The sequence below is a fragment of the Suricata suricatta genome, chromosome 1 (assembly GCF_006229205.1).
Source record: "Suricata suricatta isolate VVHF042 chromosome 1, meerkat_22Aug2017_6uvM2_HiC, whole genome shotgun sequence".
Classification (NCBI taxonomy): Eukaryota; Metazoa; Chordata; class Mammalia; order Carnivora; family Herpestidae; genus Suricata; species Suricata suricatta.
The window spans coordinates 162,092,848-162,116,303 of record NC_043700.1 but is presented as its reverse complement, the minus strand read 5'-3'; the positions used below and the strand labels follow the sequence as shown (position 1 = coordinate 162,116,303).

The window sequence follows — 23,456 nt, the reverse complement described above, 5'->3', positions numbered from 1 at the left end:
ATGTTGGGCTCCATGCTGACAGTGCAGAGTCCGCTTGAGATTCTCGCCTCCTCTCTGCTGCTCCCCTGTTTCTCTCTCTCTCTCTCTCTCTCTCTCTCTCTCAAAAATAAATAAATAAACTTAAAAAACACCCCAGCATGTTGCAAGCAATGTTTCAGAACAAAATCCGTTTGAAACAGAGATGGTCTTCGTATCAAAATAAACTGAGGGGTGCCTGACTGGCTCAGTGGGTAGAGCATGCAATTCTTAATCTTGGGGTTGTAAGTTTGAGCCTATGTTGCGTATAGAGACTATTTAAAAATAAAATCTTAAAAAAAATAAACGGATTCCCTTCTGTGATTTTGAAGGGGAACTTAATCATTATTTGTAGCAATTAGAAACATGCCAAGGGGAATTACTCAAGCAGGGCTGAGAATAAGTGAAACGAACTCTTGCAAGACAAGACTTAAGATAAAATACTACTTGAAAAGATGTTCATTACAAAGGCAGTAACTTTATTTTAAAAAATACTTTTTCTTGAAGTTTAATCTACATACAGAGAAATGAACACATTGTAGGCTGACAGCTTGATGAATTTTCACAAAATGAACACACCTGGGCAACTGACTTCCAAATCAAAACACAGCACACCCCGTCGTAAAATATCAAACTGGTTTACTTGTAGGAGAAAAGGGATCTGGTTGGAAGAGGTGGCTAACAAAAGTGTCTTGACACTGAGTTTTTGTAGGAAGCATAGTTTTATTTGAGATGCTTCGGCTCGGGCTGGTGGGAATTACGGGCGAAGGGTGACACGTGGAGCTGCTGTGGTGAGTTAGGGCTCGCTTGGCCCTTTGCCTCTGCTGTGTGCTTGCTGTGTGACTGTGGGCTAGTCCCTACAGTTGTGCAACAGGGATCTCTGAGCAGACAGCAGCAATCTTGTTGACCAGGGTGCTCTCGGGACGCATTACGGTGCCTGACACACAGGAAGCCGTAAATAGTTTTTTTAAATGAATAAAACAACTAATCAATAATACAAATTACTTGGTACAGTCCATGAAAGATGCTTGGTAATGTAATTAAAAATCAGAAAATGACCCAATGACCCAGTAACACCATATTTATGAATATATCCCCCAAGAAATCATCCCACATAAAGGTTACATATATATGTATGTATGCACACATTTTTATATGTAAAATAGCACATACATGTGTTATGGTGAAATACTGGGGAACTAACTCAAAGACTCTGCTAACAACGAAGAAAGGCAGTGCAATTATGAATTGTTGAAACAATGGGAGGCAATTTAGCTAAAACCTGGCAAGTGTGTAAATCAACATTTAAAAAAAATCTGAGAACATGTTTAGAAGACATATATACGAATGTATATTTATTAGAAATGAGTTAAGAATATTGGAGTGATAACATTTAGAGATAATCACACTTTTTGTCTATTAAGCTGCTTAGGAGTTTTTGAATTGAACCTCACACCCCCCACTGCCACCAAGGAAAAGAACGGAAATGAACCACTCAGCCCCGTTGGGAGAAGAGCTGCTCTCCGTGGGTTCACCCACACAGCAAGGCCCGTTCTTGCTGTGGTGTCCCTGCCAAGTGGTGGCGGGGTTGCTGGTGGAAGGCCCTGGCAACGCAAGGGATGCGTTGCTAAAGAACACGATGCTTTCTTAATCGCCGGAGTGTGTTAGATTCGCAGTAGAATCAATTTACTTAATGAGTGAATTGGCTGCCTCAATAGTGCAGGTCCTGTGCCCAAAGCTCTTCTGAGGAGGATGACATTTAGATGTATTCTCTGTAATCAGCAGGCCATTCTTGGCTGATGGGAGCCATGGTTTGTATTTTTCAAAAAAGATAGCTGATGATTTCATCAGCATTTTGAAGTAGGCCACCTTATTCCAAGCCCAGGTAACCTAGAACTTGGAATTAGTCAATAATGGTCCTAATTTCACCTTTTATTGAGTGCTCTATTATTATTCTAAGGGACTGTCTCACAGAATAAAGGAGAGAGTATTTCTAAATGCACATTTGTGTAGAAGTACACGCACACATTGGTGCTGGGTTGTTACAATTTCCACCTCATGTGTATCAGCTTCCTGCAGGGAAGGTAAGGCAGATCTTATTCTGGTTTTATAGAAGAGGGATGAGCAGAAGAGGACCACCTACTGTATCAGGGTGTGGTGAAGGTTACGTGAGGTGTTCGTGGGACAGATTGTGACAATTCAGAGGGGAGCACCCGATCGAGCAGTGGGTCAAATGATCAGAGAACGTTCTCAAGAAGAGGTGGGAGTTGGGGGGTGAGTGAGGGCAGGTCTTGCAGGCAGATAGAGACGCACAGTGTGTCCGAAGAAAGATCAGTAAAGAGGAGCAGGTACCTGTTAGTTGGGATGGAAAATTGAAGCTCAAGTGAAACCAGAATTTCCTACTGAATGGCCCTCGGCTTTCCAGGAGCAGGAGTGGATTAGGACATCTCGTCCCTACGCCGTCCCTCTCGGCTGCCTTTGTCCTTTCGCTGCAGGAGACAGAAGATCCTTCCACCATTGCCTTTGTGAGGGCAGCCTCGCTCCCCTCTTTCCTCAGTGTGTGTGAACCATCCACGCCCCATAGAAGGTTTACTTTCTGTGAAAATGGTGAAAAAAAGGAGAAAGGGGGCAGAAATCAAGTTCCTGAGAACTGAGAGCTTCTGAGACTAAAAGGTTCATGGACTCCAGTGTGACTGAAGTCGGCAAAGGGCCACTTAGTGGCGTCACTCAGGAGGCCATCTGAATTCACTCTCGGTAACTCTTTTGTGTGGACCGACACACAAGAGGGGCATCCCTGCCGGCTGGCCAGTTGTGCAGTGCCACTGAGAACCCGCATCTGTTTTTCACCTACAGGCCCATTAAATTCTCCCAAAGGGAGAAATTCCACTGAAACCAAGCCCATCAGTGTGGGTCCACACTGACTAGGGGACCCACAACGGCTCTTTTGTGGGCACGTGTCACACGCCGACTGGAGAGGCTCTCTCATGCCTATATAGGGTATTGCTCTAACCTGGACTGGAGCCCCTCCCCCACCCTCTCCCAGCTCCATATTTAGCCATCTGCTGAACGTTATGCGTGTCATCAAAGTTTATCATCTGTCTCTACTGCTAAGGAATGATACAGAGGTTTATGTACTGTTTTCCCTGAGGCAGGTAATAATGTTTTCCCCTTTGGCCTCAGTTTTAACAGAATCACAGAGAAAGCTAATCTTCTCAAATTATTTTACAATTTGGGAAACTGAGGCCCCAGGAACTGACTTGATGTGCCTCCTAGTGTTAGAACTGGCATACAATGAAGGTCACTGACTCTTGGACGCTTGCTAGGTGGCACAGCTCAGACAGGAATTTCTTTGTTCACGTGATATTTTTGTTTTCACGCTACAAGAAGAAACCCTTCCTTTTTGGTCATGACGGCTTAGTATAACATATCCAGGGCGCTCTTTGAAAGAGAAACCTCTGTAGTGTCACTTCAAATTCCTCACTTATTATTAATTATTTAGTATTATATTTAGCAATTATTATTTAACAATGCTATCAATAAGGACTACTTATTGTGTGTTTGCTATGTGTTGACTATGTACATATGTTTACATTATGCAAAGGATTTTTATTTATTTTGAAAGAGAAAGAGAGAGAAAGCTCAAGTGGGGGAGGAGTAGAGAGAGAGAGAAGGAAAGAGAGAAGCCCAAGCAGGTTCTTTGCAATTAGCACAAAGCCCAAGCTGGCCCTCGATCTCATAAACTGTGAGATCATGACCTGAGCCAAAATCCAGAGTCAGACCCTCAACCTCCACCCAGGAGTCCTGCACTGTGCTAAGGATTGTATACATCTAAGCACACTTAATTCTTTCAGCAACCCCGTGTGTAGATAATTATTACAACAATTTTCAGAGGAGGAAATGGAGGCTTAAGACCATTAAGAAACTCTGCTAAGGTTGTTGCATGGGTGGTCGGTAGGGAGTTGGATTCAATTCCAGATCCGCCCAACTTTAAAGTGGTGTTCTTAACAATTTTGCCTCATCGACTTCTTTTTGCAGATACTTACTTAGGAAATTTGGCTTTTACTCAAGCAATCTATTAGAAAGATTTTATTTGATAACCAAAAGCCTGACACACGCACATTTTTCCCAGCTTCAGTTCTGCTTCATTGGCATGAAAATGAAACTCAAAAATGTCTTAAAGGCCTTGGCTCTGGACCAAGTAATGAGAGGATCACAAATGCATGGATTTAGGTCATCTGTAGCTCTAAAGAGTTAAGATCTGAGACCTGACAAAGCCCCCATGGGAGACCTTGCTCAGAGGTCTGGTGACAAAGAAGTCCAGGACCATAGTGCATGAATGACCCAGTGTGAGGCTTCAGACCTAGCCCAATGCCACGGACATTCAATATTTGGCATTTGAAATAAATTGTAGTGGAAATACGTAACATGATGGTTCCCCATAGGTCCCACATGCCAGGCTCTGGGTAAGACAGCCTCTCCACATGCCACATACTCCCCATGATTGCATGAAGAGGGACTTTTCTTATTCTCATTTCTATGAAGAAACCAGGGCTCCGAGAGTTGAGTAATGTGGCCAAGGGCACCCAGCTCATGTGTCGTTAAAAAACTGAATACGTGAAAATCATGTGTTATATTTTGATTAACTCATTTGCAATGCTGTTATGTCTAATTAAACAAACAGAAACTATGGGTGGATAAGAACAAAAATTTCTTAGAAGGGAATGTCAGGATTTAGAGGAGTGTTTTTTTTTTTTTAATTACTTTTGGAAGCAGAACTGTAGGTCTGCTTTGCGTGTGACAAGTCAGGAAGATAGCCAGTGGGGGATCTTATAAGCCCAGATTGAACTAATAATCTTTACTCTGAATTTTGATCTGAAAGACCTTTCCTAATACTCTGGTTTCTCTTCAGATGGTATAAATCTTTTGCCTTTTGAAAGACCTTTCCTTTGCCTGAAGCTGGGCTGGCCTGTGATCATCCCTGGGCAGACAGGACGCTGTCTCCAAAGCTGATCACATTGTCCGGAGCACTTACATCTGCAGTGAATAAGAATTCATTTGACCCTCACATGAAATTCAGATGCTGTCATATTATACAGTCCTGTTTAAGACACAGGCATTAAATAGGTTTGCTTTCAAGCAAGTTATTTTGTATGATTAGGGCCCAACAGTGTTCCTGGTACATTCGTAGCTGCTTCAAAATGTTGGAAAGAAAAAGCTAATTTAATCCTCACACCATCTCTGAGAAGTCGTTCCTCAGTTTATTGCATTTTGCAGATGTGTATACAGAGGCTTGGAGATGAAGTCACTTGCTCAAAGCTATGTCATGTTATTGGTTATGGAGCTTGATTTCAGAAACGCCAAGGACAGGGCCCTCTCTATTATATCTGTAGCCAGTTTTTGGCAAAACCTGAAAAGAAAAACCACAGCAAATTTTTAGAGTTCTGGTGGATTTCTTTTCTCTGACCTCAGCATGAATTCCCACATTAACTAAGGACTGGCTGATTAATCAATAAATGAAGGGAAGTGCTTATATTGTCACTCATTACATTTCTCTTTCTTGCAGTTCCCGAAGTGGCTGGGGTCCGTTAGAAACTGAAGCTGCTGTCGGCTGCCTTCCCCAGTCGTAGAGAAGTCGAGAGAGAGCTGTGTGAAGGCGCCGCTGCATTCACATATCAGGTTGCTATTGAGGTCTTTTTCATGTTGATATCGAAGCAGTAGCTGGTGTTTTTATCATTAGCCTGACTTAGAGATAAAATCAGCTTCTGCTTCTTACTGGGTGGGGTTGTGGGTGTCTGTGCTGGGGTATGTGCCCAGCTTTCCTTGCCAAAGGGAAGAGTGAGTGGACAGCGGGTTGGACGGCTACACGGGAGTGGGCGGGTTTAATCAGTTTGCCAATGAGAAAGCTCCCCATCATTAAAAAGGGAAAAAGAAAGACTCAATCCCCCCTCCCTTTTTTTTCTGTTGCAGTTGAAGACTAGCCGTTGGAGGTCTTCAATGTAGATTGTGAGTCTCCCTCGGATGGACGGGGAGAATTGCTGTGAGGGGTCTTGATAAACCCTATCTGGTGTTCATTCCCTGTGTTGAATGGCATTTGCTTCAGCAGCCCACTGAGGGCCCTTTTACCTGGGATTCTGAGCTTGTGACCCGGAATCCAGGCTGGGAAGATGCTGAGTTCCATCAAGTGTGTGTTGGTGGGAGATTCTGCTGTGGGGAAAACCTCTCTGCTGGTGCGCTTCACTTCAGAGACCTTCCCGGAGGCCTACAAGCCCACGGTGTACGAGAACACAGGTGTGGATGTCTTCATGGACGGTGTCCAGATCAGCCTGGGCCTCTGGGACACGGCGGGCAATGATGCCTTCAGGAGCATCCGCCCCCTGTCCTACCAGCAGGCGGATGTGGTGCTGATGTGCTATTCTGTAGCCAACCATAACTCTTTCCTCAACCTGAAGAACAAATGGATTGGTGAGATCAGGAGCAACCTGCCCTGCACACCTGTGCTGGTGGTGGCCACTCAGACTGACCAGCGGGAGATGGGGCCCCACAGGGCCTCCTGCGTCAACGCCATAGAGGGAAAGAAACTGGCCCAGGAAGTAAGAGCAAAGGGCTACCTGGAGTGCTCAGCCCTTAGCAACCGAGGGGTTCAGCAGGTATTTGAGTGTGCCGTCCGAACTGCCGTCAACCAAGCCAGGAGACGCAACAGAAGGAGGTTCTTCTCCATTAATGAGTGCAAGATTTTCTAACTTCCCGGAGACTTCACCCACACTCATTTACTCACCGCAAAGGCTAAAGGGACAGGGAGAGCAGACAAGCCGGCAAGGACTGATGCTCTTTCTAGATATATCCTGCACAGCACTTCCTTTCGGATACAGTTGTTGACAAGACTTGGTCGCTGGCTGTTTTTATGAAATACACTCTAGAAATGAACCTCTTGCCCAGTCCAAATAGAAGGTACTATAATGAAGACTCCATCTTCGATTAAAAAACCAAAATAGTCTCCATACTTTTGGACAATGAAGTGAGTTTTTCAAAGAATTCCATATTTAAAGATACATTTTATTTAATAATAGTAAAATGTATAGCTCTTGTACATAATTAGTTTTTACATTTGGAAAGTTTCTCTACGTGCTCCCTTACACACACTGTAACCCTATGGGGCTCTGCCAAAGGTCTGTAATGTTTTCACCTGAAGTAGTAATTTTCTTGACACCACTTGCCTGCTGGGTATTAACAGGTAATCAAATTTTAAAACGACCACAGCCTGATCCTTGCAATTAATTTCCCACCCACCTGTTATTCAGCGTTGTACATAAAATATAGTTCAATAACATAAGAATCTTCAATGCTGTCTAATTAAAAATTAACATTTTAAATAGCTGTCACTGGATTTCTCTGTAATTATATAAAAAACCATTTCTTATTTATGATACTACCTTTCACCCAAAGAACTCCAGTTATGCACTAAGCATTCCTCTCTCATTTGCCAAAATAGATGGAAGGAAAACCTTCCAGGTAGGGAGTCAGACTGCTCACCTGGAGCAGAAGTGAGGAAATCTCACTTTCATTTCAGGAACTGGTGCCTGCTTCTTCCAACACCATGATTCCCAGCTGGCTGTAGGTCTTGGGAAGAACAACAGGCCCAAATTTCCTTGTGACGGTAATTTAGTAAATTTGCTATTTGAGTGCTAACCTGAGCTGGCATGGCAACATCATGTATTAATTTTAGGATCCAATCCAAGTAATTGGGAAGGTGTTGACCTATACGTGTGTACCTGTGTAAGGGGGAAATGGTGGGACTTATAAGTTTCACTATTTCATGAATATGAAGCACCTGTGTGAAAAAAATCGTAGAATCCAAGCATAGGGAACAGGCACACTGCACTGCAATTGCTAGGAAGATAAAAAGTTATCCAGGGAAATACTGAATACAGGAGGATACATCCCCACCCCAACCCCACTCCCTAGTCTACCTACTTAGATGCCGGCTCAGTCATCACAACCTGATCCTAACCTGAGCTGATCAGGACCTGAGCTAAAATCAAGAGTCAGATACTTAACCGACTGAGCCACCCAGGCGCCCCCAACATACAAACAGTTTTAAGTCACTCATGCAGGTTTTCTTTCAGGGCCAGTCTTTAGGGTGGAGGGATATTTAACATGTTAGCAAGAATGAATTTCGACTCCCTAAATTGGCTGTCCCCAGGCTTTTCATTTTTTTCTTGTTGAAGTGGGGGCTGTGCTTGTCTGACAATTGGAGGGTCCAGGAACCTGATGCTAAGTGAGGGAAGAGGAGGTGATTCCATGGTGGAAGGGGAGGAAGAAGGGAGAGCCAGAGAGGGCAGAGTCAGATGGCTTTGCCTCCACTGGGCACATGCACAGATACGCCCTCTGCCTGTTGGCAGGAACCAAGCTCAAAGGCTCCCCCTGGGTACGCTCACACCTGGGAACAGGAACCCATGTCTAAGCCCTCCCTAGGGTCTTGGCAGAACTTGAGGCCCATTACTGTCTGTCTCCCCTGCTAGACTGTGAGTTCTCGAAGGCAGGGGAACTACTCTGCATCTTAGTGTCCCCGGGGCCCTGCATAGGGAAGGAGCCATCTCTAAACAAAGTTGTGCTGAGTTGACTTGGAAAGAGAGACGGGACTTGGTTGCTATGGTGCGAGATGGTTATTAGACGGAAGCAGACCCTTGCTAACCTGAGGGGTAAGAAGTGAAAACAGGTCATTTTGTTGGAATCCATGCAGTGCATGCTCTACGCGTGTATATATTTGTTTGCCTGCCTAGATTCAGGCATATGTTTCTTGCACTTCAAAACTCATCGTACCGTTTTGTAGACTGTACCATTTTGTAGACTGTTGGATGTTGATGCTTAGCTATTCTAAGCTGGCAATGTTAAGTATGCTCTTGTTTATATTAAAGACTTGGTTTGAATGCTCAAGTAATTCATCCCATTCAGTTTTACTTAATACTGACTATCTGAATGGGGCAGCAGAAGCTAGTGCAATGAACTTAGGCTGGGCAGTGAGAAAGCCCAAAGCATCCTCATGGTTAAAGTTCACTGATTGCCCAGATGTCCAGGCACCATGCTAAGCACTTGGGTGTGCATTATCTTACCACACGGTGTGTGTTGGTGTCGGCACTAGTACGTACCATCTTGCATGAGGAAACAGGCTCGGCATGCTGATACGACAGATCTAAGGCCAGACAGCAGGTGAGTGCCGGCGCCAGGAGTCTTGAGCAGGTCTGTATGACTCCAAAGCTCTGCTCAAAACCACTGTGCCCCACTTCCTCTCAGAGCAGCCTAATTGTATGTAGGGTTTTGCCACATCCGATCTCATGCAGCCTCGTAGACCCCACCCCACCAGTCAAGTGGCTTATATTTTAAAAATTCTTTTTAATAAAATATTCCAATCTGATCCTAGTCCTCTCTTTTTGTTTTTCTTTCTGGTAATGAGAACAAGATCCTCCAGAGCCACAGAGCACCATCATTTGCAAAAAGTCCCTGCTCCAGTTCACGCCTTTTTAGTATAATACCATTATTAATTAGGAGAGCCTGGTTCTTTCCTTTTAAGGAGTCGGTACTAAGGAAGGGCATCTTCCCAGCATGAGATCTGTGGGGTTATGATAGGAGAGAGAGGACAAGGCATCTGCGAGCATTCATCTCCACTGCCAAGAAGACAACCTTAGTGGTTGAGTCACATCAGAACAACTCAAGGGTAGGGCCTTATTGTTGCTCAGGCTGCATTTCTCCTGCTACTACAATAAACATAACCAAGATCTTGAGTAGAAGATCTTTTCACTATAAAAGATCAAATGAACCTTAGAATTTACTTGTGATATAAGTTCATTAAAAGTACTTGATTCGGGGCACCTGGGTGGCTCAGTTGGTTAAGCCTCCAACTTCAGCTCAGGTCATGATCTCACATTCGTGGGTTTGAACCCCATGTCAGGCTCTGTGCTGACAGCTCAGAGCCTGGAGCCTGCATCCAATTCTGTGTCTCCCTGTCTCTCTGCCCCTCCCCGCTCATGTTCTGTCTCTCTCTGTCTCAAAAATAAGTAAAACATTTAAAAATATATTTTTTAAAGTACTTGATTCAATCTAAAGTCCACATTAACTTTTTTGGTTGATTCTAAAATATATCCTCACATAGAACTTAGTACTTAATGGTAGATAAAGAGCCATCAGGAGGGAGTAGGAAGCCAGACTTATTTTGGAGTCAGAAAATCTGCATCATGTGTTGTTCAGTCTTGGTTTTCCTGTCTTAAAAAAGATATTTATTCCTCGGTTACTTTAAGAATTAGCACAATAATGATGGTGGAAGTGCTTTATGTTGTAAATTATTGTTCACACGGTGGTGTCATTAAGTTTTTGGTGGATTCCTATGCATATACATAGGCTGAATATTCTAGATCAGATTAGAATATTCTAGAATTTGTCAATAGTGGGTCACATGATGGGAACGGTATGCAGAATCAGGAACCATTTGTAGCAGTGTTAACTAGAGCAAGATGAGCAAATGACACATGATGACAATAGCAACAAACCACATTTGAATGCCTACTGGTTCCAGGCCCAGAGCTAGGCACTTTACATGCATCATCTCATTTAATCCTCATACAACGGTCATAAGGTAGACATTATTCTTTTTCTGTTGAGACAATGTCTCAGTTTTACCCTGTAATTTTGGTGTGTTAAACTCGAGCAGCTAAAAATTTTATGAAGAACTGTATTTAGTGTTCATTACACTTGTTAATTTAGCTAAGACAAGGAGATTGATCCCTGTTACGCACCGTAGGGGCACACTGATGATTAGGACTCGGCAGCCTTTCTGTGTGAACCTCCTTTTGTCATTTCTCCTCTGACAAAGTCTCAGGTGGTTCATGTCCCACTGTCCTAGTGGTTGCCGATGGCTGTCCTTACTCCTTACAGTTCCATTTTCCATTCTTTCTTGCCCTCCTCTGTGCCTGAAGGCTAACCCTGTGGACTGTATTGCCCAAGACCTCTTCCTGACTGGCTTCCATTTGGATGTGGCTAATGGGAGACGCTGGCTCGAACTCAGAGGGTAGGAGGAGAAAGTACTGGGATGTTGTTGTTGTTTTCTCCCCTACTCATTTCCAGCTTTGGTGATGCTTATCTGTCAATAGCTGTGAGTCCTTTCTGCTGATGAACAGCCTCTCCTCCACATTTCCAGCTTTCAGCAGGCTCCAAGACAACATTTCCTCACTTTGCCTCTCAGCCCTAAAGGAAGTAATGGCTTCCTGCTGGTGCTAGTCTGTGGATTCTGCAATATCCCTCATATATTCCCTTAACTCAGACCTACAAGTTATGCCTTCATTCAAGTTTCTTCATCTGAATGACCTGAGATAAATTTGGTTCTCTGTGGGATTCTAATACACACTCACTAAATTTTAAGTCATCTGTATGTTCTAACGTGTAGCATTCAAACCTCTATGTATGTATGGGTTTGGTGGCTAGCTAACTGCACTGTTGTAAGCCTCAAAGCCCAGGAAATATCACTCTCAACTTCTATTTGCTTGAAAGAGAAACAAAAAGTATGTTGATGAATCTGAATAAGCAAAAGAATCATTTCGGGATAGCAATGTTCAAGGATTTTGTGTCTTCTAATGACATATTTATATTTAAAAAGCTCTATTATCCACAATATATAAAAAGCTACTACAAATCAACAAGAAGAACAGCCTAATTTAAAAACGAACATTTCTCAGGAGAGGAAACATGCATGATAGAACAAACAATAGAAAAGGTGTTACGTTTCATGAGTAGTCAGGGAAATGAAAACAAAATCCACATTGAGATATCATTTTCATACCACTACATTAGCAAATAATTAAAGAGTATCACCATTAAGCCTGGCAGAGATATGAAACAATTGGAAATCTTATATGCTATTCTTGGGGGTGTCAATTGGTATAATATTTGGCAACACTTAGCAGTGATGCACAGCCTCTATCCTTGACCCAGGAATTCCATGCCCTAGAAATATACTTGCATAGATTTCCTGGGAAGCATGTATGAGAATGTTCTTAGCATCACTATAGGTAATAACAAAAACTAGAAACAACCCAATGTCATCAACAGAAAGTGGCAAATAAATTTTGGTATATTACATACAGAATACTATGCAACAATAAAAGTGAACAAACTATAGGTATGGATGAATGTAGAAATTCATCAATTCATCAATATTGATGAATGTTGAAAAAAGCAAGTAGCAAAATAGTATCTACAATATGATTCCATTTAGTGGAATTCAAATGCAAGCAAAACTTAACAATGTAATCTTTAAAGTAAAAAAAAAACTTTAAAGCATAGGAATGATTAACACAGGATTTAAATAAGTGGTCATTTCTTCTGGGCAGGGTAGGAAATAGAATTAAGCAGCGTCATCCTAGGGTGTCACAGGCATTAGTAATGTTCTATTTCTTAAGTTTGAGAAGTGGGTACATGAGTGATCATTAAATTTTTTCTGTTATTTAATCTTCAAAAAATATTCTTAAGTGTTTTATGCACTGTTTTGTCTGCCTGATATCATTCATAACTTCAAAAGTTTTTTAGGCGTGCCTGGATGGCTCAGTCTGTTGAATATCCAACTCTTGGTTTTGGCTCAGGTCACGATCTCATGGTTCGAGCCCCGTGCGGGCTCTGGGCTGACAGCACAGAACCTGCTTGCTATCTTTTCTCCCCTTCTTTTTCTGCCCCTCCCCTGCTCATGATCTCTGTCTCTGAAAATAAAAAAATAAGCTTCAAAATAATTTTTAAATAGCTTTTTCAAAGTTCTGATTCGACAAATTGCCTGGACCTGAATTCCAGTTCTGCCACTCACCAGCTTTGCAGCCATGTGCAAGTTAACTAACCTGTCTGGACATCAGTTTCCTCATCTGTCAAATGGAGACGCTAGTATCACAGGGTAGGGAGGACTAAAGGAATTAACATAGGTAAAGGCTGAGGGCACCTGTCTGGCTCAGTCAGAAGAGCATCTGACTCTTGATCTTGAGATTGTGAGTATGAGCCTCACGTGGGGCCTAGAGATGACTTAAAAAAATAAAACTTTAATAGAAAAAATACGGGTAAAGGCTGTACAATGTCTGGCACGTAGTAAATGCTCAGCGAAGTGCAGCTGTATCAGTTAACTGTCACCTTATATACTGCAAGGCTAGGACGACCCTGCTGTTTTGCAGATGAAGACATGAAGATCTTGGGACTGTTACGTGACAAAGGCTCTATGGATTGGTGGCAAACCCAGACCACCAGACCACCTCACTCTTCCCACCACCTTTTTGGGTACTCTTTTTTCTAAGCTTCATGAGTAGAGGGGTTTTTTGTTTTTTGTTTTGTGTTTTACTTGTTAACTTTTTGTGAGTTCGCTTTCCAGTCCGGGCTTTCTATACTTTATAATTGTTGGTATTGTTTCTTAACACAAAGAGGTGCCTTTCACGTCTTACAGAAGGGATCAACAGAAGCTCAGTTCCCCAAGTGGAACCAGGCCTTTCTTCATTGATTTATTCACTCAGCATTTACTGAACTGAGTGGGGGTGATTGGCAGGAAGTGGAGGACTCAGTCACTAAAGGAGGTAATGACCCGGCACAGCTCCATCACAGCACTTACCGCGCTGTTTCATAATTACGTGTTTCTGTTTTCATCCTCCCATTGGACCATGACCTTCTTAGCACCATGACTGCAAATAGCCCAAGTTCCTGCTTTTGTGGAGTTTAGAATGTAGTTGGGTGGGAATAGGTGTGTATGTGTAGATAAATACTCTGTAAACAAATCAGATAAATGTGATCAGTACTATAAAGAAAATAAAGAAGGAAAAGGGAAAGAGAATATTCAGTAGTTGATGTTTTTAATTGAGAAGAAGCCTGGATGAGGTAGACGTGCCACATCATTTAAAGATAAACCACTCCTCTGAAAAAGAAAGCAGACTTCACCTCTTCTCCTCTGTCCCCAAGAGAGGGACGCACATGCTTTTCACAATAATCAGTGTTCAGTACCCAGCTTTCTTCGGAAGTGACTGACTTCACTGGGGATTCCAGACCATCACCTGTTGGGTTAGGACTGTTCCAAGGGCGGGATTGGCAAACAGGCTGGAACGGAAAGCGATGTGATTTACAGAAGCCGGGTAGTGTTGGGGCTTACACAGGCAAGAAGTTTCCCACCGATTCTGAAAACGAGGAAGGAAATGACTAGAACAGAGGATGTAGATAGGACTCAAAGCAGAGCCCCGAGCTTGCCTGTTGGGCCCTCTGGAGCGATTCCAAGAATCTGCAAGTCCATGCAGCATGCGCCTGAGAAGCAGCAAGGGCCCAGACCACGGGGGCCCACCTGCTGATGCAGCCGGGATTGCCCTTTTAGGTGGAACAGAATCAGGTGCCCCAACCCGCCTGTGGAGCTATTACACTGATGCAAACAGCAAGGGCACGATTTACAAATAAGTCCCTGGAGTTAACCCACGACACCGGCTGGATGGCCAGCTGTGGTCTCAGGGAACTGGAGGTTCACTGAGGGTTTGGACTGGACACATTTTTCAAAAGGTTTTCAGAGTCCCAGAAATCACTCTTCAGATGTACTTCTCAAATACATCCCCTTTCTCTCCTCTTCCTTCTCCTCCTCTTCATCATCTTCTCTCTGCAGCCGGGCACCCCCTCCCATCCTTGAGTGCTCCAGCGTCTGGAATGTGCCGCGGCCGTAGGAGACTCTGAATTCCATTCCTTGAGTGGGTCAGTCCTCACTACCGTTATCTCACATACGCATTCGTATACCGCTCAAAAATGTCCAGGGGCTTTCCATGCCTTACCGTAATAATCGCCAGTGTTTACTTAACACTTTATAGGTTATCAGATACCCTGTGGTCATCGTCTTGCACGACCTCACAATGCCGTGGGTGATTGTTGGGCCCATTTTATAGACAAGGAAGCTAAGTTTTGGGAAAGCTAATACCTCATCTACATGCACTTAAGTGATGCTTAGCAGAATCGGAATTGTGTGTAGATCTCTTGGCACAAACTTCCCGTTTTCCACTCCAGCAGGCTTTCATCTGAGGCTCAAGGTGACTCTGTGAAGTAAAAGTCAGAGAGATGAGGCCCAGGAAGGGGAGGACGTGTCAGGCCTTACGCCCAGTTACTGACCGGAAGTGAGGTCCCTAGCTCCAAGCTCTGGCTGTCATTGTTATCCTCATTATTATTAGAACTCACTGAAACAAAAATTGGACCCACCACTGTGAGGTTGTCTGCTAAACACTCATTATGTGAGTTAGACATAGATTATATCTCTGTTCAACAAATGGAAGAGTCTGAAAGAAGGAAATTATCTATTAATCCAGGCCCCGAACCATATTTGCATTATTTCTCTAGATACTGCTTGCAAATACATTAATATTTTTCTCCCCTTCGGTTAGTATATATTTCCAGTGAGGTCTGATATCTAAATCAACATGGCTGGCACATTTTCTTCTGCTTTTCTTTTATTATATTATTACTATTGTTATACTATATAGTATTACTATTTATGTAATATTTAGAATATACTATATTATATAGTATTACTATTGTTATATTACCAGACTCACACTTTTGGAGTCAAAAGGCACGTCAGGGAGGCGTGAGCCCAACTCCATCACTTTACAGATGAGGAGACTGACTCTCCTAATTGTCCAAAGGTATACAGCTCGTTTCAGGCAAAGCTGGGACTTGAGTACTTGGTCCTGGGAGCCCTTGCCTCTTCCCTCAGGCCTCCGACCTTCCAGCCTCTACCTTTGAGCTATGGACTCTGCGTCTATTTCTTTCAGGTTGCAATTTTGGACGTTTAAAGGTTTACCCTTTACTTAAAATGTCAGGGGCATTGGCAGGTGATTAAAAAAAAAAAGGAAGAAAATGTCAGAGACCAAGGCCCCCCTCCCCCGCCCCTCTGAAACCAGCAACAACAGAAGCAGGAAGACTCAGGACACATCAGCCAGGCAGCAGCACTGTCTTGCTTGTTATTAAGCAAGACAACCAGCTCAACAGCCAGGAAAACAGGCCCACAACTCAGGGCTGAGGCTTGAAGGGTTCAGTGGAAACCTGAAGGGTGCTCTCTCCACCCTCCACACAAATGCTCAGAAGGGAAATCTGCAGGCCAGCCTGGTTGGGGCAGGACATAGAATATATATAAAGATTATGAAAGGGACACCTGGGTGGCTCAGTGGGTGAAGCATCCGACTCTTGACTTCAGCTCAGGTCATGATGTCACAGTTCATGAGTTGGAGCCCCGCATCGGGCTCTGTGCTGACAGCACGGAGCCTGATCGGGCTTCTCTCTCCCCCTCTCTTTCTCTGCCCCTCCCCTGCTTGCTCTCTACCTCTCTCTCCAAATAAATAAAAGTAAACTTTAAGAAAGATTATTATATGTATTACCTAGGAATATTATATATATATATATTCCCCCACAAATGTCTTCCTACTATTGAAAAGATTAAAAGAAAAAAACAGCAAAGCAAAAAGACAATAAAAATCACTCTGATAATCAGCATTACATTATTTTTTATATTGATCCTTAGAGAATTTTTCTTATACTCATGTGTGTGTAGTTTTACAAAAATAAGATTGTATGGTATCATTGGGTTTCCAATCTGCTTTTTTGCACTTACTATATTGCGAACAGCTTTCAACGTCAGCCTACTAATGAATACATGTGCTCCTGCGTCGTCCTGGATGAAGGCAGTCTGGTAACTATCCCAGATTCTTCCGAGGAACCTATAACCACATGCTGTTCATTGCATCTATGGTTGTCTATTGAACTTTGTACTGGAAATGTAAGAGTGTGTGAGTGTGTGGGGGGGGGGAGCTGCTTAATGCCGTAGTAACAACCACAGATGTAACCAGCCCTATGTGCTTTACATATATTAATTTATTTACTTGTAAGCAACCAAGATAAAGGCTCTGTTATTACCTCCGTTTTACACATAAGGGAACTTACCCGAGGTCAGACACGGAGTCAAGACTCAGTCCGGGCAATCTGGCTCCAGCGCCTCTCCCGACCACCTCGCTTTCAACAGTGTTTCCACCTATTTCATTCCACACTCTAGCTTTTTGGTCACAGAACTGGAAGGGCCTATGGGAACATCTGGAACCAAAAAGAAAAATCTTGGTATGACAGATGTGAAGTCCAGAGATTTCTTTCCTAGCAAGTCACCTGTATAGTTCATGAACAGCCATCCATCCAGTTCTCTCTCTGGTCTCTTCTGCCTATATCTTCCCCGTATCCCTCAATGTTTTCTATCTTGTCTGCCCTTCCCACAGGGTTGAGATCCATGTAGGAATTCTCTGAAGAAGGCTTAACTCCTTCAGAGCAGAACAACAATGGAACAAATACACCTTTCTGTTGTTAGTATTGACACCCATCAGACAGAACTTGTGTACATTTCATGGCCACTTTCCTCTATTTTACCAGACTTCCTCCCAGGAAGGGCTGGGAGGGGGACTAGAGAGGAAGGTAAGGAGGGGGGGGGTGAAGAAAACCCCCATCCTGCCACAACACAGAGCCTCAGATTTTGCTCTGCTTTGATGCTAATGTCTCTGATTCTCCCCGGTTGGCTCTGAAGTTTGGGGGGAGGGTAGAGAGGAGACCGTGAGAGCTGTCGAGTCTCCATGCTACGGTATGGTTCTAAGAAGCTGCAGAGGACGAGGTAGAATGGACACTTCTACTTCTCTCCCCTCCGAAAAATGACTAGTGATCTTAGGTAAGGCTGATGTTAGACCTCATTGGCTGAAGGTTTGTGTGAGTCTCTTTCTCTGCCGAGGTATTTTTTTCAAAATGGAACTTCTCATGTGATAGAGTCATCTGGCCTTTCTAATGGGTCTGTGATCATCAGATTAAACTGCTGTAGTAAAAGACCTCTATTTTTATTTTTTAAACTTCCAATTTTTGCATACCAATACTGTTTAAAAGTGCAATTCCTAGAAGAAAAGACAAAGAATTAATAAGAAAAAATGAAACAAAAAGGGACATATAAAATGTAAGTCCCATTTTAAAATTATTAGATTCAATCGACATTATTCAATTGCTAAAAAAAAACCCTTCAAATATGTCCTCTTTTTTTTAAGTTTATGTATTATTTTGAGAGAGAGAGAATGTGGGGCACAAGCAAGTGGGGGAAGAGCAGAGAGAGAGAGTGGGGGAGAGAATCCTAAGCAGGCTACATGCTGTCAGCATGTAGCTCAATGTGGTCTTGATGTGGAGCTCAGTCCTACGAACCTTGTGATCATGACCTGAGCTGAAACCAAGAGTCAGAGGCTTAAGGGACTGAGTCAGCCAGGCCCCCTGTGAATATGTGCTCTTGATTTCTGTGCTTATCTGGCCGTGGTCCAGTAATAATTTGCAGACCTACCCTGCCTGGTCATTGGATTATACTTTGAGCAGGGTTGATTTAGTTCACTCATTTCTTCTCTGTTTGTGAAAGTTCATTCATTCACTTATTCATTCTCTGATTAAACATTTAGTAAGTGTCATTTATAAGCCACACACACAGGTTGATGCTTTTTTGGGATTACCGTGACACCAAGATTATGTGTTATTACTACATAATTAGATTACAGCAGTCATGTACTGCGTCAATATAATGTAATGTTCACCATAATAACATTGAAGGAAAAAATTGTCCCAGACCATGTCCTAGACCCTTTCTGTGTGTAACTCAAAGCCTCCTCCTGGGAAAAAAATCGGTACTCCTGGTAAACCACTTATGCAATTTTCTGATGAAGTTCTAATGGAAATGACTTGTCCTGAGAACCCAGTGACCCTTGCATACCCTCCCCTTCCATTCTCAGTTGACTGTCAGACAACAGTCTAGTTGACTTTTAACCAGATATTCTTTTCTTCGTGTCTAGTCTAATAATGTTTATCTGGCCATTTTTATCAAGTCTAGATCTTTGAAATGGACTCTGGGGGTCCCTTCCCTTGAAGAAAGGCTGCAATACAGTCTGACAGATGTCCATCTCTAAAGAGGAAGGAAGAGGTCCCGTTTTGATTGGGTTGGTGGAGTGTGTGAGAGCTAGTGACCCTGTGCAAATTTTATAATATTTCTTTTTTTAATGTTTTATTTATTATTGAGACAGAGAGGAACAGAGCATGAGTGGGGGAGGGACAGAGAGAGAGGGAGACACAGAATCTGAAGCAGGCTCCAGGCTCTGAGCTGTCAGCACAGAGCTTGATGCAGGGTTCGAACCCAAGAACTGTGAGATCATGACCTGAGCCGAAGTCAGCTGCTTAACTGACTGAGCCACCCAGGCGTCTCAATTTTATAATATTTCTAAGTCTCAGTTTCCTCATTTATGAAATGGAGAGAAAAATTCCTCAGGAGATGGCTGTAAATTAGGTGAGGTATGGAATGGAAAGGGCGTGGTATATAAAAAGTGCTCCATAAATGCTCATCGTTATTATGATGACTTTGGACCCTGGTCAAGACTTGAAGTGAAGAGCCTTGTAAGACCAGGGTACTTCTTGGCTCCAGATCAAGCTCTGGGCCTTGGCTTGCTCCAACAGGAATGAGAGGAGGAGCAGACCCACCAGGGGCCTCAGGAAAGGGACTGTCTGGGGCAGCAGGAGCCTAGTCCCCTGGGAGGAGGAAGGGGCTGCCTAAAGCGAGTAAGTCAGCTGGGCTTGCATGTGGGGTAACATTTGCATTTCCCACACTTTCAAAGCTCCCCCCTAAGGTAGAGGGGAGGGAATTAAGCTACACTGAGCTTGGGGCTGATTCCAACCAAGAGACTTACCCCAGAGCCTGGGCCACAGCAGGTGTGTGATCTGGAGCCCAGCCAAGCCTGCTCACCCCACAGCAGTGGGAGAACACAGAGGTCTGTGGTTTCAGTTCTGCGGCTGTTATTCAGGTACCATTTATGAGCTACCCTTGTTCACAACTCTACTCAAGGTTTGGGTCAAGGGGAGGAGGGAGGCTGCTGTATTCTGTCCGGGTCAATTTTCTTCTTTCTGTGCTTGGTAGAAGCACATTTGTCAAGTAGTGACAAAATCATTTTTCTCCTTCCCCTCGAACTACTTTCTTGAGCAAGTGAAGTTCATGTGTAAGAGGCTCTGGGAGAGGGGTAAAGGAGGGGTGAAGAAGCAGAGTAAGGAGAGGGAAGAGGGGAGAAGGGAGTCTGGTCGATGCTCCCCGCTCACATTTCATTGTGGAGATTTACAAACTAACCATTTTCTGGCACGGCTTCTATGGCAAAGGGAAGAGGGGGTGGCAGGAGAATAGAAAGCGTTCTGATACCCTGCAGGGCACCCTTGTGAGAATTAGAAATGGCTCTTGCTCTGTGGGCACAGGAACCTGTGCTGGCCTACAGACCTCAGAAAGCTCAGCACAGGCTGGTTTCAGTCTCTCCTATCCCCTTTGCCTAGAGCCTTGTTCAGTGAACAGCCTTCACAACTGTGACCACCAGTCCTGATTGTGTGAAGACCAGTCCCAAAGGCTGTGGAAGATGAGGGCTTATAAGGAATTGAGATAAGTGAAACCAAAACCTGCACTTGGTTACGGTTACAATTATCTGGTGTAAGGTAGAGTGCATTTCCAGAAAGAAAGCCATGTGTCTAGGCAATCACTCCTACTCACTGAGTATGGCTCTCTTTCTCCATTGAGCCATTGGTCAAGCACTGCTTGACCTCATTCAGCCCCACTTCTTCCCAAGACTCTGGGACTCTGTCCCTCTTTCCCCCTGGATTGCTGCCTTTGGGCTCCCCAGGAGAAGGCTTCCTGGATTTCAGAGTGGAATTTCTACCCCTAGCCTCCTGCTGCTACTCTTCACTACCTCTTTGAAGAAACCTCTGGTGCCTTATTCTACTGAAAGCATTCTTTTCTTTTTTTCCTCTTACCAAATGACACCTTTTTTTAGAAAGAAGGAGAAAACAAGATAAGAGGGCAGAGAAACACGAGAGTGGAGAAAATCCTGCTTAGTCACACGCAATTTTTAGCTTTATTTCATTTTGTTCTACCTGGAGAATGTCTAAAGCTTTTATCAAATTTGCAAAAGAATCCATGACCCTAAAATTTCAGGAGCTGCTGTTATAAAATGACTCATGAAATCCAAACAAAAAGGGCAGAGAACGTTCAGGGAGGGTTTATTGAACTTATTTCATTCCACTGTCTGATTTTCAGTACATTATCTAATTTCTTTGGGACCACGGTCATGAACACTGTTGCTTATTTTCCTGCCTGGCTTGGATGGCCCCAGAATCACATTGTCAACTAGCGGACATGCCATTCTCCAGCCCTTTACCCTCTATGATGTCACCAGTGTTGTAATCCTAAAGCCTGTCTTGCGTCATCTCTCTACCAGGCTCCAAGCAGCAAATTGGGGTTAGCCTTCTCCATTGTCTTGCCTAAACAAACTCTCTGACCTCATCTTGCTCTGTTCTTTACCCAGACTTCCATGCCAGCCATGCTGCTCAACTTCATGCCCACCACATAGGCATCATCACCATCTGCCTCCAGATCATCACTCATAATCTAGGTCCTTTTCACCCTCTACCTCCAGTTTTCCAGAACCTTCCCATCATGTAAGGCTAGCTCTCTGAAGTAAAGTGTCTTGCCTCTGTGTTCCCACAGCACCCCATTTGCCCCATCATAAGCTCCATGATTGTGTGCTATGACTCTTCCCTGCCCTGTCTGTGTCCCCCACTGGTTGATGAGTTTCTTCAGGACAGGGCCTGTTGCTGGAAGCCGCATCGGCCTTGCTGGATGACACAGTCACAGTGAGGAAATGGCAGATGTTTGCACAGCTCTTGCCATAAGAGGCAAAACTGGTATCTCCTTCTACTACTGCTGCTTATGTTGAAAATAAGCCTGTTGTCATTAATTAGGCCTTACAGCATTCCAAATCAGACCGATATTCCCCACACAGTTACCCCATAAGAAAAAACATTTTCCTGTCCCTGCATAAGAGATTTTGGATCAAAACACTATAAAGGGCTCTTGACAAAAGGCTCTTCTAATGAGCTTTGAAGACCCGAAACATAGACTTGAAGGGGTTAAAAACATAAAAATTGCATTTGAGCCTGATCCGGAGATAAGGAGGCTAATTTGGAGAAAAGAAATAAAAACAAGGTCAAAAACATAGTCCATTTGAGTCTGGTCTGAAGAGAATTGGAGCGTACATTGGAGATTAGAAGTAGAAGACAAGGTCAGAACATGATCCCTTCCCAAGGTCTACATTCGACAAATATCCTCCCTCATACTGACTTCAGTTATGAGGGTGGATAAGAACGTGGGAAACCCAGGTCCAAGGCCAACGCACATAGGGCTCCCATTGTGCTTACATCAAAGGAAGGGCTTTCTCAAGAACCTTATTAATAAACATTTTTTTCTCTTTTCTTTTTTCTGTCTTGTAGTTTATAAGCCAATCACAATAACTCTTAGCCTATCTATAGACAACTTAACCTATGTTTTAATCTTAGCTTTACTAACTTAAATAGTATGTATGTTAATCCTGTTTCATACTAAAAACATCTTGTTATATTCTTGGTTATAAAATTTACTCGACTTCACTGTAAGAACGTTACATGATTTGGTTGTAACTTGTTAATTAAAAAGCAAAGTCATAATTATTGGCAAAAAACCAACCTGTACAAAATAAGAAAAGTTTGTTACTTTCTTAATCTGGGAGACTGGCACCAAGAATGAATGGGATGGTTCTAAAAAAATACTTCTGAAAAACTTGTCTGTACACTTTTGATGATTAAAGCATCTTATCACTAAGAATTAGTCACTGTAAACAATTTCTATTTTCTGATGTCATGTTATTGCTTGATCAGTAAAAAAAAGACACCAGAGCAGACAAAGTAGAGATGCCTGCCTGGTGATCAAGAAAGAAACTCGAGGCTCTCTCACTCCTTTTTGCTGACACTGTTCATCCTTTCAGTGACCCCCTGGACCCGCTGGAGCTGGATTCTGGCAGCCTGTGTCTGGCTAATGTTCCCAGTATTGCTTGGAATCTGACGTGTGCTAGATAAATGTTTGTTGGGTAACTGAAGCCTTTTCTGACAACTTTTGCACAGTTGCCAAAGGACTGTATTTTCCCAAACTCCTATTATGTGTATTATTTCTGCTGGTGACAGTGATCACAATGACTGGGGAAGTTCTTACAAAACAGATTCTTAGAGCTCTTTCCCAACTTAGCTGAATCAGAATTGAGAGGGCTGTAGCCCAGAATCTGTATTTCCACAAACTTCTTCAAGTGATTCTGATAATCTAGTTTGCTTCATATCTGCAATTCTCAAACTTTCTGGCCTTGGGACCATTGTACACTCTTAAAAATCATTGAAAAAGTTAAAGAGTTTTTGTTGATGTGAGTGGTAGCTATTAATATTAGCCAAATTAAAATTACAGTGTATAAATGACAAAATATTTATTTACTAATTCATTCAAAGTAAAAATAATAGATACATTAAATGTT

At 43.2% G+C, this 23,456-nt stretch overlaps 1 protein-coding gene across 9 annotated transcripts in view; it reads left to right on the top strand.

Moving 5' to 3' along the window:
• Positions 1 to 23,456, top strand: part of RHOH (ras homolog family member H) — a 79,692-nt gene that overhangs the window by 37,199 nt on the left and 19,037 nt on the right. For 6 of the 9 annotated variants that reach the window (XM_029946914.1, XM_029946909.1, XM_029946886.1 and 3 more), the window contains 2 exons: positions 5,579 to 5,691; positions 5,983 to 9,427. In XM_029946914.1, coding sequence (XP_029802774.1) covers positions 6,180 to 6,755 — 576 coding nt within the window. In that variant the 5' untranslated portion in view covers positions 5,579 to 5,691; positions 5,983 to 6,179 and the 3' untranslated portion in view covers positions 6,756 to 9,427. Of the gene's footprint in view, positions 1 to 5,578; positions 5,692 to 5,982; positions 9,428 to 23,456 lie in introns of those variants that run through there. The other 3 variants (XR_003911696.1, XR_003911695.1, XR_003911694.1) reach the window with 2 other exon arrangements.